Here is a 23,512-nt window from a genome sequence, read left to right as displayed (position 1 = left end):
GGCGTGAACCACCGCGCCCGGCAAGAGGGTGACAGTTTATATGGGATTAGGAAGACTACCTAGCTCTGATTTTGAGAACTCTCTAATTTTCACGACAGCTTCTTTTTCATTTCTAACAACGATTTACCTTACTTCACTGTCATGCATTTTTTGATAAAATGACTACAACGAAGAGGTGTGTTTGTTTCTTTTACATAGTCTCTTATTTTTCTAAGCTTCATTCCTAAAAATGCATGGAAAGGGCCTTAACAGGACTTGGTTAAAAAGGCCAGAAGTCACAAATCCCCAGGGCACTGCCTCGGCCCGCTCCCTTCTGCTGACCTCGCCGCGCCCTCTCTCTCCTTTTCTTCGGTATCAACAGCGGGTTACCATCCAGTTACCCTCGACCTGCATGCCCCGCCCCCTTCAGGGCCCAGCTGCCATCATTCAAGATGGCGCCGGGTGCTTCGGCTCCGGGGGAAGTGAGCTCATGGTACTCCGGAAGGGAAGGCGGGGAGCAAACAAGCTGGTGGGTGACGCGCTGTGGAGCTGTGGGTGGGGCGGCGGCCGCGGGCCTGGTTTTCTCGCTTGGTCCGGAGAGAGGGAGAGAGCCAGTTCCTGGGAACTCGGTCGAGGGCCCAGGGCCGGGGGCGCTAAAGGAAGTCGCTCCGAGCGGCTCGCCTCTTGCCAAGGAGAGGCAGCCCTGGGAGCCGGCGTCCCGCCCCCGGCGGCCTCCGTTCCCGATCCTCCCGGGTTTCGCGCGCCGGCCGTGGTTGTGTCTTCGGGGCTGCGGCGGGAACCGCCAAGCGGGCTGGACGGGACCCTCCCCCTAGGAACCGGCTGGAAAAAAAAGAAGAGGGAGCGCGGCGGGTCAGCACCTTAGCCTAGAGGTCAGGCCTCTGGCTCCCTGTTCGCGGTCCTCAGTCCTTCATCCAGCTATCCTGGCTAGAGTTCGAATCCCCTCGCTCCTTATGCTTCTCCCTTAAGTGTGTCACCAAGCCCTCTGGCCGGATGATTTTTCCTCCTCGACTTTGCTAGGAAGGAAATATATGTATGTATCTAAAGGATATCTGTCCTTATCTCTACCCCTGCCCTCTTAAAAGTTTAACTTCAGTGGAAGTGCGTATCTTCCTTTCTTGGACCATTTGACGGTTCCCACTCCAGCCACTGTCTGATTAGCAACTGGGATCACATTCAGATCAAATCTTTAAAAAATCGCCTGCAGAGTTGTTCTCCCCAGTCCGAAAAGGACAAATGGATTTTGGAGTTAAGATGCAGGCGGGCGAACCAGTGCCAACAATGAAAGTCTCAGACAGTGAAGGAAAACTGGAGGGCATGGCCACAGCGGTGACCCCGAACAACAAGAACAGCGGCAACAGCAGCAGCTGTAGGGGTGGAATCAGCAGCAGCAGCCGTGGAGGCAGTGCAAAAGGCTGGCAATACAGGTAAGGTCTTTTCTCCAAGGTGATTTCCTGGGGTTGAGGTAGGGGTGAGTCTGTGGAATCTACATTTTTCAGTTGTTGAAAGGTAAGGTTTATCCACTGTCTTGCAGAAGCAACTGATACGTCTCACTTGAACCTGGTACCCCAAGATTTAATTAATTCATCCATTCATTCAACAGGTATTTACTGAGGGCCTTTCAGGGAATATGAGTATCCCGGAAATTCCTCTATAACCAGAGAGTTAGTTCTTCCTCTGATTTAATTCTGTACTCACTCCTCTTTTTGCCTCTGTCGTAATTTGTTAGTTTATTTATAAGCCTGCCTTCTCTAATAGATTGTGAGGGCAGAACTGGTTAACTCAGCTCTCTTCAGAAGCTACCAAATATTTATTCGTGGAGCGATTGGAGAAATTGAATGGAAGAAGATTCTTGCCCTCAGGCTGTTTGTGACTTAGAAAGGGGAATGTAAATAATTTGAATAGCAGAGTAAAGAAAGGTACCGACACTGGTGCCTCTCATACTCTAAACTAGAGTCTGGAGATGTCTCAGTTTGAATTGATGAGGCCACTGCAATGCCTTTTGTCTTGATGAGAAATTCTACATTTGCTGATTTCCACTAATATATGAATGAAAAACTTAAGGAACGTGAAGGCAGTCCTAGAGAAGTAATGTAAAGTGTAGGGGAAGTAATAACTATCCAGAACCTTAAGAATGATTGAAATCAGTACATCCTATGATATTGGAACTAAAGGGATGAATTTTTAAGTTTTGGTTAACTATGTACCTAACTCTAGGCCTCTTTAGCTCTTGCATTGTTTGTACTTGTGAAATTGACATGAAACTTGGACAGAATTAAAGCCAAGATTTTGTAAAGAATATATATTTATCATGAATAATATATATGCAAAATATGCATGGTGACTATATTAACATACAGAATGAAATATAGATTATAACTTATTGGTTGTGTTTCAATTGGACAGGAAAGTATATATATATTCCCCCCCACCCCCAACCAGGAAAGTATATTTAGTTACTGTGAGAAGTCTAGGCTCACTTTTAGAATCAACATGATCCTTTTTTTGTTTTCTGGTTTGAAAACAATCATGTAGGATTATCAATTTCTTGGCAGGGATATTTTGGTATTATTTCCAGAAGCAAGATAAAATTCCACATAGTCAGAGGTCAGTCTTCTGATACCAATTCTTTAAAAACTTCATCTCACTTAACTGACAAGTGAAAACAGACTCCTTTTTTTTTTTTTTAAGCAGTTTTTGCCCGGACTGGGTTTGAACCCGCCACCTCTGGCATATGGGGCTGGTGCCCTACTCTGAGCCACAGGAGCTGCCCATGGGGAGAGTTGTCTTAAGTGTCTTAAATGCACTTTCATTCAGAGCCCTGTTATCCCTTATTTAGGGTATTATTTAATGGTTATATAATTTTCAAACTGGAATCTATTGGAAACACAAATGAAAAAGTTTATTAGGGACAATGTAACAGAGGAAATGGTAGCTGACAATGTAGGGCATTCAAAGAAGATTTGAAAAATTAACATGCAGACTCAGCTATATTACTTCCTAGTACAGTAATCATAGTCACAATGACTTTAAGTAATCCAGGAAAGCACATTCTGTTTAGAAAGGCCGATTATAGTGGTGAACAGTGATTATAGTGGTGAACAGTTTCAGAGGAAAAGGAAAAAAAAAAACTCAAGGTCTGGAAAAATTCAATTATGTAGAACTCTTCCCCAATGATGAAGACAAAAAAGGCAATACTACATTTACATCCTGACATATATATGTATGTATATAGATAGATAGTTTTTTTTTTGGCAGATTCCCCCCGCCCCCCCAGGGTACAGTGCCATGGCGTCATAGCTCACAGAAACCTCAAACTCCTGGGGTCAAGTGATTCTCTTGCCTCAGCCATCCAAGTAGCTGGGACTACAGGTGCCCATCACAACACTTGGCTAGTTTTTCTTTTTTTTTTTGTAGAGACAGAGTCTCACTGTACCGCCCTCGGGTAGAGTGCCGTGGCGTCACATGGCTCACAGCAACCTCTAACTCTTGGGCTTATGCGATTCTCTTGCCTCAGCCTCCAGAGTAGCTGGGACTACAGGCGCCCGCCACAACTCCCGGCTATTTTTTGGATGCAGTTTGGCTGGGGCTGGATTTGAACCCGCCACCCTCGGCATATGGGGCCGGCGCCTTACTCACTGAGCCACAGGCGCCGCCCCCTTGGCTAGTTTTTCTATTTTTAGTAGAGATGAGGTGTCAGTGTTGCTCAGGCTGGTTTCGAACTCCAAAGCTCAAGCAATCTACCTGTCTTGGCTTCCCAAAGTGCTAGGATTATAGACCAGCCACCAGGCCTAGCCATCCAGATGTATATTTTGATTTTAATGTGGCTTATCCTTCAACCTACTTCTTAGTTTAATTTTTCCATTTGCCCTGGAGGGACATTGGTTAGGCAGATTTTCCCTTTGTCCTATAAAGCTCCCTCTTCTGGCTTCTTCCCCTGACACTTAAAGTCTCCAAAAATTTTTTCCCCCCCTAGAAACAAGGTCTCTGGAGGCTGGATGGCAGTGGCAGGCTGGCTGCAGCTTCAAACTTCTGGGCTCAAGCAATACTTCTGTCATAGATAGCCTCCCTACAGACATGCAACACTGCACCTGGCTAATTTTGAAAAAATATTTTTGTAGAGATAGGGCCTCATTGTGTTGCCCAGGCTGGTTTTGAACTTTTGACTGCAAGCATTCCTCTTGCCTTGGCCTCCAAAAGTTCTGGGATTGAGCTACCCTACTAGCCAAAGTCTACTTTAAAAACAACATAGGCTGCGTGGTGGCTCACACCTGTAATCCTGCACTCTGGCAGTGGATTGCCTGAGCACACAGGTTTGAGACCAGTCTGAGCAAGAGCAAGACCCCGTCTTTAAAAATAGCCGGGTATTGTGGCAGGTGCCTGTAGTCCCAGCTACTGGGGAGGCTGAGGCAAGAGAATCGCTTGAGCCCAAGAGGGTGATGTTGCTGTGAGCTATGATGCGAGAGCACTCTACTGAGGATGACAAAGTGAGACTCTCAAAAAAAGAAAGAAAGAAAGAAAGAAAGAAAGAAAGAAAATTACCATTGTTTTCCTGCCGTGCCACAGATTGACTTGCATCCATGCCCATCTGCTCTTTCTGCTCCTTTGCCTAATGCTTCCACTTTCTTCAGGCTTACTACTGCCTTTTAAAAATCTTTCCTCGGTTGGTGCCTGTGGCTCAGTGAGTAGGGTGCTGGCCACATATACTGCTGGTGAGAAATGTAAAATGGTGCAGCCATTGTGGACTCCCTGAGGGTGGTGAGTTCAAACCTAACCCCAGCCAAACTGCAACAATAAAAATTAAAAAAAAGGGGCGGCGCCTGTGGCTCAAGGAGTAGGGTGCCGGTCCCATATGCCGGAGGTGGTGGGTTCAAACCCAGCCCCAGCCAAAAAAAAAAAAAAAAGAATGGAGAAGCATGAATCCTATGTACTCAATTTGGGCGGCGCCTGTGGCTCAGCGGGTAGGGCGCCGGTCCCATATGCCGGAGGTGGCGGGTTCAAACCCAGCCCCGGCCAAATAAAAAAAAAAAAAAAAATTAAAAAAAAAAATAAATAAATAAATAAAATAAAAATCTTTCCTCAATCTCTTCCTTTTCATTCATGCCTAACCAGGAACTTTTTTTTTTGAGACAGAGTCTCATTATGTCACCCTTGGTAGAGTACCATGGAGTCACAGCTTATAGCAACCTCCAACTCTTGGGCTTAAGCAATTCTCTTGCCTCAGCCTCCCAAGTAGCTGGGACTACAGGCGCCCATCACAACGCCTGGCTATATTTTGGTTATAGTTGTTATTGTTGTTTGGCAGTCCCAGGCTGGGTTTGAACCTGCCAGCTCCAGTGTAGGTGGCCGGCATTCTAGCTGCTGAGCTACAGGCGCCCAGCCACCATCTCCATTTTTAAAGTGGAGATTTCAAGTTATGTCTTAGACAGTCTGTAGGGAGGCTATCTATGACAGAAGTATTGAAAATCTAATGGTAGAACCTTGGCTTTGTCTTTGCAGACTCAGAATTTTAATTAGTATAATGTTTTCAAGGTTCATTAGTATTATATGTATCTACTTTGTTCCTTTTTATGGCTGTATTCTATGAATGCACCATATTTTATTTATCCATCAGTTGGTGGACATTTAGGTTATTTCCTTTTTGTGGCTATCATGAGCAATGCTGCTATGAACGTATTTTTTTTTTTTAATTGTAGGGGTAGGGGAAGGGTTGGGGTAAAAGTTGGTGGAAGGGTAGGGTTAGAAATAGGGGTAGGGTTTGGGGTAGGAATAGATGTAGGGTTAGGTGTTGGGGTAAAATTTTTGGTAGGGATAGGAATAGCTGTCTGAACATTTGCAGTCAAGTTTTTATATGGACATATGTTTTTTTTTTTTTTTTTGTAGAGACAGAGTCTCACTTTATGGCCCTCGGTAGAGTGCCATGGCATCACACAGCTCACAGCAACCTCCAACTCCTGGGCTTAAGCGATTCTCTTGCCTCAGCCTCCCAAGTAGCTGGGACTACAGGCGCCCGCCACAACGCCCGGCTATTTTTTGGTTGCAGTTCAGCCTAGGCTGGGTTTGAACCCGCCACCCTCTGTATATGGGGCCGGCGCCTTACAGACTGAGCCACAGGTGCCGCCCTGGACATATGTTTTTATTTCTCTTGGACATATACTTAGAAGTGGAATTCCTGGGTCATATGGGAACTTTAATTTTTTAAGGAATGGCCAGACTATTGTCCACAGTGGCTGCACCATTTTACGTTTCTCACCAGCAGTGGTGAAGAGTTGCAGTTTCTCTATATCCTTACCATCACTTGTTATTGTCTGTCTTTTTAGTTAAATCACCCTCTTGGGTGTGAAGTGATATCTCATTGTGGTTTTTCATTTGCATTTCTCTGATGACTAATAATGTTGAGAATCTTTTCATGTACTTTATTGGCTAATTATGTATTATTTCTGTAGAGAAATGTCTATTTTTTTTTTGCGACAGTTTCACTTTCTCGCCCTGGGTATCACAGCTTGCAGCAACCTCAAACTCTTGGGCTCAAGCAGTTCTCTTGCCTCAGCCTCCAAGTAGCTGAACCACAAAGCCTAGCTATTTTCAGAGACAAGGTCTCGCTCTTTCTCAGGCTGGTCTCAAATCTGTGAGCTCAGTCAATCCACCCACCTCAGCCTCCCCATGTGACAGGATCACAGGTGTGAGCCACTGTGTCCAGCCCTGAGAAATGTCTATTAAATCCTTTGGTTTTTTTTTTTTTTTTTTGAGACAAAGTTTTATTCTGATGCTAGAGTGCAGTAGCATCATCATAGTTTACTCCAACCTCAAACTCCAGAGCTCAAGCGATCTTCCTGCCTCAGCCTCCCAAATAGCTGGGACTGTAGATGTGTGTCAGTACTCCCTGCTAACTTTTCTATCTTTTGTAGAGACTCTTGTTCAGGCTGGTCTCAAGCTCTTGGCCTTAAGCAATCAATCCTCCCACCTCATCTTCCCAAAAGTACTAGGATTATAGCAGGAGATACTGTGCCCAACCCCTTTGCTTATTTTTGAATTGGCGTATCTTTTCATCACTGAGTTATAAGAGTTCTTTATATGTATATTTTTGGATAAGTTGGATATAATTTCCTTATCAAATATATGACTTGCAATTTTTTTCTCCTGTACTATGGGTTGTTTTTGTCTTTTTGTCTTTTTTTTTTTTTTTTGTAGAGACAGAGTCTCACTTCATGGCTCTCAGTAGAGTGCCGTGGCCTCACACAGCTCACAGCAACCTCCAACTCCTGGGCTTCAGCTATTCTCCTGCCTCAGCCTCCCAAGCAGCTGGGACCACAGGCGGCCGCCACAACGCCCGGCTATTTCTTGGTTGCAGCTTGGCCGGGGCCGGGTATGAACCTGTCACCCTCGGCATATGGGGCCGGCGCCCTACCAACTGAGCCACAGGCACCACCCGGTTGTTTTTGTCTTTTTACTTCTTTTTTTTTTTTTTTACGAGAGAGAGTCTCACTCTATTGCCCTCAGTAGAGTGCCGTGGTGTCACATAGCTCACAGCAACCTCCAACTCCTGGGCTTAGGCGATTCTCTTGCCTCAGCCTCCCAAGTAGCTGGGACTACAGGCGCCCGCCACAATGCCCGACTATTTTTTTGTTGCAGTTCGGCCAGGGCTGGGTTTGAACCCACCACCCTCAGTGTATGGGGCTGGCACCCTACCCACTGAGCCACAGACACTGCTCTTCTTTTTTTGTTTTGAGACAGTCTTACTCTGTGCCCCTGGGTAGAGTGTCATGGTATTATCTTAGCTCATAGCAACCTCAAACCCTTAGGCTCTAGAGGTCCTCTTGACTCAGCCTATAGAATACCTGGGATTGTAGGCGCCTGCCATAATGCTTGGCTAGTTTTTTAGTAGAGACGGGGTTCTTGCTTTCTCACAAGCTGGTCTCGAACTCCTGAGCTCAAGGGATCCACCCGTCTCAGCCTCCCAGAGTACTGGGATTACAGGTGTGAGGCACTACCTGGCCTATCCCCAAATTTGACATAGTAAAATAGCAATATTTGCTCAGCACTCATAGCTCAGTGAGTAGGGCGCCAGCCACGTAACATTGAAGCTAGCAGGTTTGAGCCCTTCCCGGGCCTGCTAAACAATAAAGACAACTGCAACCAAAAAATAGCCAGGTGTTGTGGCAGGCACCTGTAGTCCCAGCTACTTGGGAGGCTGAAGAAGGAGAATCGCTGAAGCCCAGGAGTTTGAGGTTGCTGTGAGCTGTGTCACCATGGCACACTACCGAGGGTGACATAGTGAGACTCCGTCTCAAAAAAACAACAACTCAGCAATATTTATTATTTCTTTTTTTTCTTTTATTTATTTATTTTTTTAATATTTATTATTTCACCATGGCTGTGGGTGAGGATTCTCTGTGTAGTTTAACTGGATCTTCTGGCTCTGGATCTTCTCGATGCTTGGCTGGGAAGGATCTTCTTAGCTCATTGATGAGACTCTTGGCACAATTCAGTTCTTTTTGGCTCATTGGATAAAGACTTCAGTTGCTTACTAACTGATGGCTAGAGGCCTTCTTTGGTTATTAGTCATGGGTCTTTAACTTGCCAGCTTGTTTCATCAGAGTGAGGAAGTAGGGAGAAAGTGCTAGCTATAGAGAAGTCACAGTCTTTTGTAACCTAAGCACTGAAGTGTAGTCATATCACTTTTCACTGTTCATCAAACAAGTCCTATACAAGGGTGTATACTAGCAGGTGGGAATCATTGGGAGCTACTCTAGAAAGTGCCCAGTTAATATAATAGACTCAAGATTTTCATTTACTATTGAGATAATTTTACCAGTAGGCATTTGGAAATTTGTTTCTGAAACTGAGAGATTGAGATTTGTCTGCTTTGATCAAAGAAAAAGAAATTTTTTTTTTTTGCAATTTTTGGCCTGGGCTGGGTTTGAACCCGCCACCTCCGATATATGGGGCTGGCGCCCTACTCCTTTGAGCCACATGCACCGCCCCTTTTTTTTTGGAGACAAAGTCTTACTCTCACCCTAGGTAGATTGCCGTGGCCTCATAGCTCATAGCAACCTCAAACTCTTGGGCTCAAGTGATCCTCTTGCCTCAGCCCACCCCGTAGCTGGGACTACAGGTGTCTACCACTATCTTTTGTTCTTCTTCTTCTTCTTTTTTTTTTTTTTGTAGAGACAGAGTCTCACTTTATCACCCTCAGTAGAGAGCTGTGGCGTCACAGCTCATAGCAACCTCCAACTCCTGGGCTTAGGCGATTCTTTTGCCTCAGCCTCGCAAGTAGCTGGGACTACAGGTGTCTACCACTATTTTTTCTTCTTCTTTTTTTTTTTTTTGTAGAGACAGAGTCTTATTTTGTCGCCCTCAGTAGAGAGCTGTGGCGTCACAACTTATAGCAACCTCCAACTCCTGGGCTTAGGCGATTCTCTTGCCTCAGCCTTCCAAGTAGCTGGGACTACAGGCGCCCACCACAACGCCCGGCTATTTTTTTGTTACAGTTCGGCTGGGACTGGGTTTGAACCCACCACCCTCGGTACATGGGGCTGGCGCCCTACCTACTGAGCGACAGGCAATGCCCCTATTTTTTCTTTTTAAAGTAGAGATGGAGCCTTGCTCTTGCTCATGCTGGTCTTAAACTCCTCCGCAATCCACCTACCTCAGCCTCCCAGAGTGATAGAGCATGAGCCATGGCACCTGGTCCCAATTTTTTTTTTGAGATGGGAGTCTTGTTATTTTGCCCAGGCTGGTCTTGAATTCCTGGCTTCAAGTGATCTTCCTGCTTCAGCCTCCTGAGTAAGTGGGATTATAGATTTTAATTACCATGCCTGGCTCTGATCAAATAAATTTGATTTGATTTTTAGGGAATAAGAGGCAGCTCCTAGGAGATCTGTTGCAATGATTGCAATGACCTAGAGATGAGATAATAAGAGAAAAGAAGAAAATCATTAAAAGAAGATTGACAGAATTTGGTGAATAATTGGCTGGAGGGTGGCAGTGAGGAAGCCAGTAAAAATTGACACCAGTCATCCAGATTTGGAATTCTGGGCTGGCTGTGTTGGCTCACGCCTATAATCCACAAGGCAGGTAGATATCTTGAGCTCATGGGTTCAAGACCAGCCTGAGCAATAACAAGACCCTGTCTTTAGTAGAAAATAGAAAAACTGAGGCAAGAGGATTGCTTGAGCCCATGAGTTGGAGGTTGCTATGAGCTATGACGCCACTACACTCTACCCAGGGCGACAGCTTGAGACTCTGTCTCTCTCAAAAAAAAAAAAAAAAAATGCAGATTTGGAATTCTGAAAAGTCTACAGGAGAAACAGATTTTGGGAATCACATTATACATTTGGTTTGAGGTATGTCCAGCTTAAGTTGCCAGAATGTTTAAGTGTCATATCTAGTCATCTCTCAGAGATATAAGCATTGGAAATGTAGATAATTGTCTTTATAATATCCACAATGTTTTTGGTTCTTCTATCTCATTTAGTCCTCACAACTCTTGGAAGAAGGTAGGGTACCATTATCCCTATTTTGCAGCTAAAGAAAGTTGAAATGAGTTGGCCTAGGTTATATAGCTATTAAGTGGGAGAACTTTTTTTATTCCTAGGTATTTATTTACACAAAGGTATTAAAATAAGTAGATAAGCCCTCTAGCAGGGGAGTCCAGCCTTTCTATTTTTCCTGGCACTCATTGGAAGAAGAAGAGTTGTCTTGGGTCATATGTTAAAAATATAAACACTATGAAAGCTGATGAGCAAAAAGGGAAAAATAGGTTTATGCATAATTTTTGCAATACCTGACACCACAGATAAGCAAAACAGACCCTAAATAATCCACACATCCCTGCAAGGAATGAATAATTGCTGATAACTACTTTAGTACATAGTTGGTTTCATGGTTTACTAGTGTTCTAACTCATGCAATAATATTTTGAGCCTCTACTGTGTGTGAAGCACTCTGTTAAATTCCAAGTCAGTGTGCACACCCAGAACCATGAAAATAGGAGCTCCAAGGCTTATTTTGCGAGTATTATGAGAAGAATCTGGAAAAGAAAAGGAAGAGCCTCTGCTGTGCTTTTTTTTTCTTTTTTTGTCTTATTAGATTTTGGTTAAACCTTCTGTCTAGTTCAGTTTGACTATAGCAAAGTACCATAGACTAGTGGCTTGTAAGAAACAGAAATTTCTCGTAGATCTGGAGCGTAAAAGTCTGAGATCAGGGTGCCAGCATGGTCAGGCGTTGGTGAGGGCTCTTTCCAGTTGCATCCTGTCTTTCTTTTATCCTTATATGGTGGAAAAAGTGCCTCAGCTGTATTTGCAAAATATCTCATGAAGACCTTTTAAAAATTAAAGTTAGGAGTTGAGTTTATTAGGTTAGCCTTACATTTTCTTCTTTCCAGAATAATTTTTTTTTTTTTTTTTTTTTTTTGAGAGAGAGTCTCACTATGTCAACCTGGGTTGAGTGCCATGGCATCACAGCTCATAGCAATCTCCAACTCTTGGGCTTAAGCTGATTCTCTTGCCTCAGCCTTCCAAGTAGCTGGGACTATAGGCAACCACCACAACGCCTGGCTAGTTTTTTGTTGCAGTTGTTATTGTTGTTTAGCCAGCCTGGGCCAGGTTCGAACCCGCTAGCCTGGGTGTATGTGGCTGACGCTGTAACCACTGTGCTATGGGCGCTGAGCCAGAATAATTTATATTCAAATGACATGGGCTTTCTTTACCGTAAATAGGGAAGATGGATTTCTTTCTTTCTTTTTTTTTTTTTTTTTAAGACAGAGTCTCACTGTGTGGCCTTTGGTAGGGTGCCATGGTGTCACAGCTCACAGCAACCTCAAACTCTTGGGCTTAGATGATTCTCTTGCCTCAGCCTCCCGAGTAGCTGGGACTATAGGCACCTACCACAAAGCCCAGCTGTTTTTTGGTTGGAGTTGTCATTGTTGATTTTAGCTGGCCCTGGGATGGGCTCGAACTCACCAGCCTCTGTGTATGTGGCTGGCACCCTACTCAACTAAGCTACGGGTGCTGAGCTGGGAGGATAGATTTCTTTTTTTTTTTTTCCTTTTTGTATTTTTCTTCTTATTTATTTGTTTCGTTTTGGAAGATAGATTTCTTAATTCTGGATCTTTCCTTCCCCTTTCACAGTGAATGTTTTTTTTTTTTTTTTTTTGTAGAGACAGAGTCTCACTGTACCGCCCTCGGGTAGAGTGCTGTGGAGTCACACGGCTCACAGCAACCTCTAACTCTTGGGCTTATGCGATTCTCTTGTCTCAGCCTCCTGAGCAGCTGGGACTACAGGCACAGTGAATGTTCATAGTTTTAAAATATGTTCATAGTTTTAAAATTGTCTCCATTATTTTTATATTTTCCATGTCAGCTCCTAGGGAAATTTATAAATCTGCAAACACGCCACCTGTTTATTAAAACGGGCACAAGAGAACTATACAAAAGAGGAACTGAAAGACAAACTAGGGTATGGGTTGGGCCTGCATTTTTTTTTTTTTTTTTTTTTTGAGACAGAGCCTCAGGCTATCACCCTGGGTAGAGTGACTTAGTGTCACAGCTCACAGCAACCTCAAACTCCTGGGTTTAAGTGATTCTCTTGCCCCAGTCTCCCAAGTAGTTGGGGGTACAGGCGCCCACCACAACACCCGGCTGTTTTTTGGTTGTAGTTGTCATTGTTTGACAGGCCCAGACTAGATTCAAACCCGCCAGCTCTGGTTTATGTGGCTGGTGCCTTAGCTGCTTGAGCTACAGGTGCCACCCAGGGCCTGCATTTTTTTTTTTTTTGTTTTAAATTTTGAGGTCAACACTGGTTAACTATTATTAATAAACAGGTAGATCTCTTTTCCTCATTTAGCAAATAGTCATCATTTCAATAAGTGGGTAGCATCTACAAATGTGTAGTAGAGAAATTATTTTTGTGGTCAAACCTGGTATCATCCACTGTAAATACTCTGTTACAAGGAAAAGTACTTGTTTACAGGTTGATTTGAAGAAAAAAGTCATCAGTATTTGTTTATTTGTTTTTTTTCCTCTGCGGGGGTTGAAGGAAAGCTGAACATAAATTTCTGTATCCTAGTTTTTCTTTTTTTTTGTGGTTTTTGGCCAGGGCTAGGTTTGAACCCGCCACCTCCGGCATATGGGACCAGCGCTCTACTCCTTGAGCCACAGGCGCCGCCCTGTTTTTGTTTTTTCTATCTAAAATCTGTTGGAGATGTTGGCAAAAATAAGGGAAAGACAATGTATAGAAATGTAACTGAAAACAATGAAGTACTGTTCCAAAATCTGACAAGTGTACCAAGCCTTGAGTGAGATTTGGTTTATTATGGTATGCCCTGACTTCTTCATTTCCTTCCTTTTTTGCACTGCATTGCTAAATACAGCCTATTTAAGTTCATATTTTCCATAGAAATTCTTTTGTATCAAAACTCCTGTAGCTCAAGCAGCTAAGGCACCAGCCACATACACCTGAGCTGGCAGGTTCAAATGCAGCCCGACCTGCCAAATAACAATGATGGCCTCAATCAAAAAATAGCGGGTGTTGTGGCAGGTGCCTGTAGTCCCAGCTACTCTGGAGGCGGAGGCATGAGAATCACTTGAGCCCAGGAGTTGGAGATTGCTGTGAGCTGTGATGCCATGGCATTTTACTCAGGGTGACAGCTTGAGGCTCTGTATCAAAAAAAAAAAAACAAAAACCAGGGTGGCGCCTGTGGCTCAAGGAGTAGGGCGCCAGCCCCATATACTGGAGGTGGTGGGTTCAAGCCCAGCCCTGGCTAAAAACTGCAGAAAAAAACAACAACAAAAAAACCTTCTCTTTATGAATGAGATTTTAGCAGAAAACGTAGGGATTTTATCATGTTTTGCTATCATAGTAAGTGATGATTTAATTAAAATCAGCAACTGGGAAGATTCGATATGTAAAATATTGGACTTATATGCCTTTTATTTTGTTTATTTTTTTGTTGCAGTTTGACTGGGGCTGGGTTCGAACCCGCCACCTTTGGTATATGGGGCCGGCACCCTACTCACTGAGCCACAGGCCCTGCCCTTATTTATTTTATTTTTTTATGACAGAGTCTCATTATGTTGCCCTTGGTAGAGTGCTGTGGCATCACAGCTCACAGCAACTTCAGACTCTTGGACTTAAGCAATTCTCTTGCCTCAGCCTCCCAAGTAGCTGGGACTCCAGGTGCCTGCTACGATGCCCAGCTATTTTTTTGTTGCAGTTGTCATTGTTGTTTAGCTGGCCCAGGCCAGGTTCAAACCCGCCAGCCTTGGTGTATTGGCTGGCGACGTAACCACTGTACTACGGGCGCCGAGCCAGACTTATATGCCTTTTAAAAAATAATTATTTTTACTGTTTGATTCTTGGTAGCTTGGAGATACAGTTCCATTGTATAATTTAATTTTATATTATCTATTTTTTTGAGACAGTCTTGATCTTTTGCCCCGACTGTAGTGCAGTGGTGTCATCATAGCTCACAGCAACCTTAAAGTCCTGTGCTCAAGCAATCCTCCTGCCTGAGCCTTCTGAGTAGCTGGGACTACAAGCATGTGCCACAACATGCAGCTAATTTTTCTATTTTTTGTAGAGTTGGGATGTTGCTGTTTAATAGGCTGTCCTGGAACTTCTGATCTCAAGCAGCCCTCTTGCTTTGACTTCCCAGAGTTCTAGGCTCATAGGTATAAGCCACCTTACCTGCCCTGCCTACATTGTACATTTTAAAGTGATATTTTATGGCTTTATGAGATATGGAAGTATTTGATTATGCATATATTTGTGTTCATAATTGGGAGATCATCAGCTTCAATAGTGAGCTTCAGTAGTCAATGGGGAGTTTGAGGGTATGTATATGTTTTGAATGCAGAAATTGTGATGAAAACTATTATAAAAATATCAAACTTGGAAGGCTGAGGTGGGAGGATCCCTGGAGTCCAAGCGTTCTAGTGCAGCCTGGGAAGCATACTAAGACCCTGTTTCTTTTTTTATTTTATTTTTTGGAGACAGAGTCTCACTCTGTCACCCAGGGTAGAGTGCCATGGCATTATCTTAGCACACAGCAACCTCAAACTCCTGGGCTCAAGTCATCCTCCTGCCTCAGCCTCCCTACTAGCTGGGACTACAGGCACCCACTACAGTGTTTGGCTGATTTTTTCTATTTTTAGTCGAGATGAGGTCTTGCTTTTGCCCAGGCTGGTCTCGAACTCCTGAGCTCAAGGGATCTACCTGCCTGGGCCTCCCAGAGTGCTAGGATTATAAGCATGAACCACTGTATCTGGCCAAGACCCTGTTTCTTATTTAAATAATAAAATGAACCTTTTGTATTTTCTATGTTGTTTTTTTCTTTTCTTTTTTGAGACAGAGTCTCAGTATATTACCCTTGATGTCACAGGTGTCATAGCTCATAGCAACCTCCAACTCTTGGGCTTAAGCGATTCTCTTGCCTCAGCCTCCCAAGTAGCTGGGACTACAGGCACCTGCCATAGCACCTGGCTATTTTTTGGTTGCAGTTGTCATTGTTGTTTAGCTGGCCTGGGCAGGGCTCGAACCCACTACCCTTGGTGCATAACCACCATAACCACTGTGCCACGGGTGCCAAGCCTTCTATGTTGTTTTTTTCAATAACTAATCTTTATAGGTATTTAAAGAAAAAACTTATATTTTTGGAATTTGTTGTTACTTAAATCGTAAATATGAAATTTTCAGTAGAAGAATCAATTCTTTCGTAGGGTAGTGAATGTATGAAACCAAACATTGCCTGGTGCTTCTTATGTGGTCTTCACCTTTTTTTTTTTTTTCCTGTTTGTTCAAATGTGGAGGAAGGGAAATGCTTTTCAGCTTTTTCTTTTTACTTCAATTGGAAAGATTTAGTGCAAAAGAATAAAACATCGACTTTTTTAGAAGTATATATTCATAATTGTAAACCCTTTTTAGTAAATGCTGTAAGGGACAGCAGGGGCTTATGATCAGGTGGCTAGAGCACTCAGTGGCACTGAGTTTTCTTAGGCAGCCATTTTAGTGGGAGGCTGGGGTCATCACAGGGACGCCACTTTATGCTGCTAGAAGCCATTGGAGAGTTTTATACATGTGTCTTAGTGTCGGGGTTTGGATGGAGATGTTATATGCCAACAGTTCTGCGGGTCTTACCTCTGAAAAGAACTGATGGCTGGAGGAAAGGATTGGGTAAGAGACTTTTCAACAGAATGTGCATGTTGATACCTCTTGGGAGACTATTCTTCATGGCTTTTTCATATTTCTGCATGTTTTGTTATCAGAGGTACTAGCTGCTCTTTGTTACATACTGTTTTTTCAAGAATATTTGTATATGGACCAGTTGTGGTGGCTCACGCCTGTAATGCTAACATTCTGGGAGGCCAAGGTAAGTGGATTCCTTGAGCTCAGGAGTTCGAGATCAGCGTGAACAAGAGTGAGACCCTGTCTCTAGGAAAATAATCCATGTGTTGTGGCAGGTGCCTATAGTCCCAACTTCTTTGGAGTCTGAGGCAAGAGAATCGCTTGAGCCCAAGAGTTTGAGGTTGCTGTGAGCTATGACACCACGACACTTTACCGAGAACATAAAAAAATAGACAGCCTTGGAAGATAAGAGCTAGAATTTTCCTCCTGATCCAAGGTCAAGTTTATTTACTGTCCAGTATGATAAAGATAATGTCCTGAATATTGAGCCTCTTTTTCTTTTTACTAAAATTCCTTCGCATTAGGCACTTAGAACTGTCTTTCCTTACACCCACATTCCCTTAGCCACTCCTATTTCTTCCAGTCTCTCTTTAGTTCCTGCCAGTCGGCTTTGTCTTCTCTCTTGTTGTTTTATAATACTTCCTGGTGATTTTGCTGCCATGGCTTCACAAACCAGTTATTTTGTTTTGTACACTGATGACTACCAAGTTTTGTCTCCAGCCCAAATCATGCCTGCTTTATTGGATATCTACTGTATGTGTCCTGCAGGTCCTTTAAATTCAACACGTTAAATTAGAACAAATCCAAAACTTTGTTTATGATCCATAAACTTTGTTTATGATTCCAGGGACGGCATTAGTTATTCACCAAGTTGTTCAGCTGGGAATCTGGGTCTTGCCCTTGACCATTTTCTCTTACTCTTGTTTGTGCTCTCTCTCTCTTCACCTATAAATCCAGTCATTTCTATCTCCTCAGTAACTATTAAGCCCTCTGTTTATCTTTATTTATTTGTATGGCAGCTAAAAACACAATCCTATTGTATCTCTTTTCTGGTAGCAGGAGCCCTTTTTGTTGTCTGTCTTTAGGTAGGTGTATTTCTCATAGATTAGATTATGGATTTTGGATGGAGAGGTATTGTACTTTTTATTTTCCCATCCTTTTCAGTGGGTTTACAGAGGGTTTTGCATTTAATCGGTATTGAATAATTGTGTTGAGTTGAAATGAAAGGATTTGAAATTGTTCAAAAAGTAGCTTTTTTTTTTTTTTTTTTGAGACAGAGTCTCAAGCTGTTACCCTGGGTAGAGTGCTGTGGCATTACAGCTCACAGCAACCTCCAACTCCTGGGCTCAAGTGATTCTCCTGCCTCGGCCTCCCAAGTAGCTGGGACTACAGTGCCTACCACAACACCCAGCTGTTTTTTTTTTTTTTTGGTTGCAGCCATCATTGTTGTTTGGTGGCCCAGGCTGGATTTGAACCCGCCAGCTCAGGTGTATGTGGCTGGTGCCTTAGCCGCTTGAGCCACAGGCGCCCAGCCCAAAAAGTAGCTTTTTTTTTTTTTAGGCAGAGTCTGTGTTGCCCTTAGTAAGCGTTGTGGCGTCACTGCTCACAGTAACCTTCAACTCTTGGGCTTAAGGGATTCTCTTGCCTCAGTTGTATGCACACTTGAATCTATAGTTAAACTTCTTCAGCACACTTAAATTGTGTTGATCAAAAAAAAAAAAAGTAAAAAAAGGAATATACTTACTGTGTTTGGAATTTCTCTCAGTGAGCAGGGCGCCGGCCCCATATACCGAGGGTGGTGGGTTCAAACCCAGCCCTGGCCAAACTGCAACAAAAAAAATAGCCGGGCGTTGTGGTGGGCGCCTGTAGTCCCAGCTACTGGGGAGGCTGAGGCAGGAGAATCGCCTAAGCCCAGGAGTTGGAGGTTGCTGTGAGCTGTGTGATGCCATGGCACGCTACCAAGGGCAATAAAGTGAAACTCTGTCTCTACAAAAAAAAAAAAAAAAAAGAAAATAATTAATTTCAAAAATTTAAATTTTCAGGTGGGGTGCGGTGGCTCACACCTGTAATCCTAGCACTCTGGGAGGCAGACGCTGGTGGTTTGCCTGAGCTCATAGGTTCGAGACCAGCCTGAGCCAGAGTGAGACTTTGTCTCTAAAACTAGACGGGCATTGTGGCAAGCCCCTGTAGTCCCAGCTGCTAGGGAGGTTGAGGCAAGAGAATTGCTTAAGCCCAAGAATTTGAGGTTGCTGTGAGCTGTGACGTCATAGCACTCTACTGAAGGCGACAAAGTGAGACTCTATCTCAAACAAACAAAAAAAAATTAAATTTTTGTGGAACACCGAAGATCCTCTCTTGGCACACCAGTGTGCAGTAGCAGACTGGTTGAAAATCACTGCAGTAAGGGCAGCGCCTGTGGCTCAAGGAGTAGGGCGCCAGTCCCATATGCCGGAGGTGGCAGGTTCAAACCTAGCCCCAGCCAAAAAAAAAAAGGCCACACGAAAATCACTGCAGTAGGCTGAGTGTGGTCGCTCACACCTGTAATCCTAGCACTCTGGGGTCTGAGGAGGGTGGATTGCCTGAGCTCACGAGTTGGAGATCAGCCTGAGCAAGAGTGAGACCCTGTCTCTAAAAATAGCCAGGTGTTGTGGTGGGTGCCTGTAGTCCCAGCTACTTGGGAGGCTGAGGCAAGAGAATCACTTGAGCCCAAGTGGTTGAGGTTGCCAAGCACTCTACTGAGGGTGACAAAGTGAGACTCTCTCAAATAAATAAATAAATAAATGGAATTAAAGCATGAGGGTTAGTTATGGTAACTCAATTATAAGGAAATAGAAGGAAAAGTGCGAAGAAAAGATGTCCAGTCCCAAAGCTCTTTATGCTGACCACCAGATGGCACAGTCGTTCCACATCAGCTGGTTGACTTGAGCAGTAACTAATTCTTGGGATACAAGGAAAAGGGAAGGGATGAGGGAGGGACAGTGCAACCAGCTGTTCCAAAGAATAGGATATTTTTAAGTTGGTTCTTTGTAACCTAGAGATAGCTGTTTTATATAGTAAAAACAGGCCAGTCTGTACTTATTCGAATTTCTAGTTCTTTTGAGATTAGCTTTATGATACTCTCAAATCCATGTCATTATCCCTCTTGTAATTTTTTCTTAAAGTAAACTCTTTTAGACATATGAGTTAACAAAGTATTACTATCCTTAGAAAATTGAGCATAAAACATTACAACATGAAATATGAAGATACAGGGTGGCGCCCATAGCTCAGAGGGTACAGCTCTGGCCACATATACCCAGGCTGGCCAGTTTAAACCCAGCCTGGGCCAGCTAAAACAACAATGACAACTGCGACAAAAAACAATAGCTGGGCGTTGCCTCAAACTACTAGAGGGCTCAGCTACTTGGGAGGCTGAGGCAAGAGAATCACTTAAGCCCAAGAGTTTGAGGTTGCTGTGAGCCATGACACTCTACCCAGGATGACAGCTTGAGAGTCTGTCTAAAAAAAAAAAAAAATGAAGGTATACTTTGGGATTTTTTGGTGAGGGCACAAGGTCTTGTTCTGTTGCCTGGGCTGTAGTGGCATCATCATAGCATACTACAGCCTCAAACTCCTATGCTCAAGTGATCCTCCTGCCTCAGCCTCTTCAGTAGTTGGGACTATAGCTATATGTCACCATACCTGGCGAATTTTTTTTTTTTTTTTTTTCTGTAGAGACAGAGTCTCACTTTACCGCCTTTGGTAGAGTGCCATGATGTCACAGGACTCACAGCAACCTCTAGCTCTTGGGCTTCCGCGATTCTCTTGCCTCAGCCTCCCAAGTAGCTGGGACTACAGGCACCCGATACAACGCCCCACTATTTTTTGGTTGCAGTTCAGTCGGGGCCGGGCTTGAACCCACCACCCTCGGTATATGGGGCCGGCGCCTTACCGACTGAGCCACAGGCGCCACCCAATAATTTTTGTTTTTCTATTTTTTGTAGAGACAAAGTCTCACTATGTTGCCCAGGTTGCTCTCAAACTCTTGCTTTTATGTAATCCTCCTGCCTTGGCTTTCCTAAATGCTAGGATTATAGGCATTAGCCACCATGTCTGGACCACTTTGGATTTTTTTAGTGAATGATGCTACTGAAATTTTACTCTGTTAAAATTCATTGATAGGGCTGGGTGCAGTGGCTCATGCCTGTAATCCTAGTGCTCTGGGAGGCTGAGGTGCGTGGCTAGCCTGAGCTTACAGGTTTGAGACCACCCTGAGCTAGAGCGAGGCCTTGTCTCTAAAAAAATAGCCAGGCATTGTGGCGGGTGCCTATAGTCCCAGCTACTTGAGAGGCTGAGGCAAGAGAATTGTTAAGCCCCATAGTTTGAGGTTGCTGTGAGCTATGACGCCAAAAAAAAAACAAAAAAAAACTTATGGTTGGCATTTTAAAAGTTGACAATCTTTGTCTTCTTGAGGATTTTTTTTTTTTTTTGAGGCAGAGTCTCACTTTGTCGCCCTTGGTAGAGTGCCAGGGAATCAGCTCACAAGCAACCACAGCAACCTCCAACTCTTGGGCTTAAGCAATTCTCTTGCCTCAGCCTCCCAAGTAGTTGGGACTACAGGCACCCGCCACAACGCCCAGCTATTTCTTTGTTGCAGTTGTTTAGATGGCCTGGGCTGGGTTCGAACCTGCCATCCTCAGTGTATGTGGCTGGCACTGTAACCACTGTGCTATGGGTGCCGGGCCATGAGGTTAGGATTTTGGTTCCTAAGGAAACCAAAAGGACTTGAGAAACTTCATTTAATATTGATAAAGAGTTTGATTAAGAACCATGGAATAAAAGAAAAAGATCAGTTTCTTTTTTTTTTTTTTTGTAGAGACAGAGTCTCACTTTATGGCCCTCGGTAGAGTGCCGTGGTATCACACAGCTCACAGCAACCTCCAACTCCTGGGCTTAAATGATTCTCTTGCCTCAGCCTCCCGAGTATTGAGACAGAGTCTCAAGCTGTCACCCTGGGTAGAGTGCTGTGGCGTTGCAGCTCACAGCAACCTCAAACTCTTGGGCTTAAGTGATTCTCTTGCCTCAGCCTCTCAAGTAGCTGGGATTATAGGCACCTGCCACAACCCCCAGCTATTTTTTTTTTTTTTTGGTAATAGTTGTCATTGTTTCACAGGCCCAGGCTGGATTCTAACCTGTCAGCTCTGGTGTATGTGGCTGGCACCCTCGCCCCTTGAGCTACAGGCACTGAGCCAATTCCTTTCTCTTTTTTTTTGAGAGAGAGTCTCACTTTGTCGCCTTTGGTAGAGTGCTGTGATGTTATAGCTAATAGCAACCTCAAACTCTTAGACTCAAGTGATCCTCCTGTCCTAGCCTCCCAAGTAGCTGGGACGATAGGTGCCTACCACAACACCCAGCTGTTTTTAGAGATGTGATCTTTATCATACTGGTCTTGAACTCCCGAACTCAGGCAATCAACTGGCCCTTGACCTCTCAGAATCCTAGGATTACAGGGTTGAGCCATTGTACTTATCCTTCGGATAAGTTCTTTATTTTCAGATTTGATCTTTATTTTTAAACACTCTGAAGAAATGAGATTAGAAAGGCACTAAACATTGAGCTTATTTTTGAGGCATCACCCTAATTGGACTCCAGTTATAGCTACTATAATCTGACAGCCAAATTACTCATTTTGTTTGTCTGAGAAAGCCTTTGTCTTCAGCTTTTTTTTTTTTTTTTGGGGACAGAGTCTCACTTTCTTGCCCTTGTAGAATACTGTGGCATCATAGCTCAGCCTCCCAAGTAGCTGGGGCTACAGGTGTCTGCCACACGCCCTGCTATGTTTTAGAGACGGGGTCTCGCTCTTGGCTCAGGCTGGTCTCAAACTTGTGAGCTCAAGTGATCCACCCGCCTTGGCCTCCCAGAGTGCTGCAATTACAGGTGTGGGCCAAGGCACCAGGCCAGGATATTCATTTTAGAAATCAAGGAATCAGAGACAGGACAGCTTGGCTTCTTAAGTGTCCCAGTGAGGAGGCACTGTTTGATCTAGAGTCCTTTGTTAGTTTTTTCTCACATCATAAAATTGCATTCTAGTGTTTCAGAATATAATGTTATGAATGTTTTCTATAGAAAAAGTTATAAGTAATATACTTTTATTGGGCAGCACCTGTGGCTCAAAGGAGTAGGGCACTGGCCCCATATACTGGAGGTAGTGGGTTCAAACTCGGCCCCGGCCAAAAACTGTTTAAAAAAAAAAAAAAAAAAAAATATATATATATATATATACACATATTTTTTATATATATGTACTTTTTTATGTGTGTGTGTATATATACACATGCTTTTATTTGTATAATATTTATACTTATTGCGCTTTTTTTTTTTTTTAAAACAGAGTCTTACTATGTCTCCCTTGGTAGACTGCTGTGGTGTCACAGCTCACAGCAGCCTCAAACTCTTGGGCTCAAGCAATTCTCTTGCCTCAGCCTCCCAAGTAGCTGGGACTATAGGCATCTGCCACAACGCTGGCTATTTTGTCATTGTTGTTCAGCTGGCCTGGGCTGGGTTTGAACCTACCACCCTCGGTGTATGTGGCTGGCGCCATAACCACTGTGCTATGGGCACCGAACGGGCTGTTTTTTGGTTGTAGTTGTCCTTGTTTGGCAGGCCCAGGCTGGGTTTGAGCCTGCTACCTCCCATGTATGTGCTGGTGCACTAGCCGCTAAGCTATAGGTGCCAAGCCAGCATATTTGTCTTATATTTATTATGATTTTATATTTGTATAATTATTGTATATTTGGGGTTTATAATAAAATGCATAATAATTTATGCCATATTGTACTTGAGAAAATCTGTTGAAATAAAGTCCTATAGATACAAGATTTGGAAGATTGGATACTTCTATTAACCTATAAATTTTACTTCTGAAGAAATTTGAAGCATTTATAGAAAATATATGTATCTACATCTGTTATTAAAATTATAGGGTTACCTTGCTGGGATTTCTTCTATTAAGTAATTTTCAATGATTTTGGCTCTTTCTGTTCTTTTTGAACAGTGACCACATGGAAAATGTGTATGGTTATTTAATGAAGTACACCAACCTTGTCACTGGATGGCAGTACAGGTAAGTGTGATTATGTCACATTTGTCTCTCCTAAGAGATCAGAAAAACGGGGCTGGGGCGGCGCCTGTGGCTCAGTCGGTAAGGCGCCGGCCCCATATACTGAGGGTGGCGGATTCAAACCCGGTCCCGGCTGAACTGCAACCAAAAAATAGCCAGGCGTTGTGGCGGGCGCCTGTAGTCCCAGCTACTCGGGAGGCTGAGGCAAGAGAATCACTGAAGCCCAGGAGT

General features: G+C 43.7%; 1 protein-coding gene across 2 annotated transcripts in view; it reads left to right on the top strand.

Moving 5' to 3' along the window:
• The first annotated feature begins 484 nt into the window (after window positions 1–484).
• Window positions 485–23,512, top strand: part of OSBPL11 (oxysterol binding protein like 11) — a 113,242-nt gene continuing 90,214 nt past the window's right edge. Inside the window, exons 1-2 of one of the 2 annotated variants that reach the window (XR_008374870.1) lie at window positions 485–1,424; window positions 23,216–23,284. Coding sequence is in view for 1 of the 2 variants with exons in the window: in XM_053564499.1 (XP_053420474.1) it covers window positions 1,234–1,424; window positions 23,216–23,284 (260 nt within the window). In the remaining variant the exon portion in view is untranslated. The remainder of the gene's footprint in view (window positions 1,425–23,215; window positions 23,285–23,512) is intronic. The other variant, XM_053564499.1, reaches the window with a different exon arrangement.

This window comes from Nycticebus coucang, chromosome 16 (genome assembly GCF_027406575.1).
Source record: "Nycticebus coucang isolate mNycCou1 chromosome 16, mNycCou1.pri, whole genome shotgun sequence".
In the NCBI taxonomy this organism is placed as follows: domain Eukaryota; kingdom Metazoa; phylum Chordata; class Mammalia; order Primates; family Lorisidae; genus Nycticebus; species Nycticebus coucang.
The sequence above is the reverse complement of the archived record's forward strand: the minus strand, read 5'-3'. Positions and strand labels throughout refer to the sequence as shown.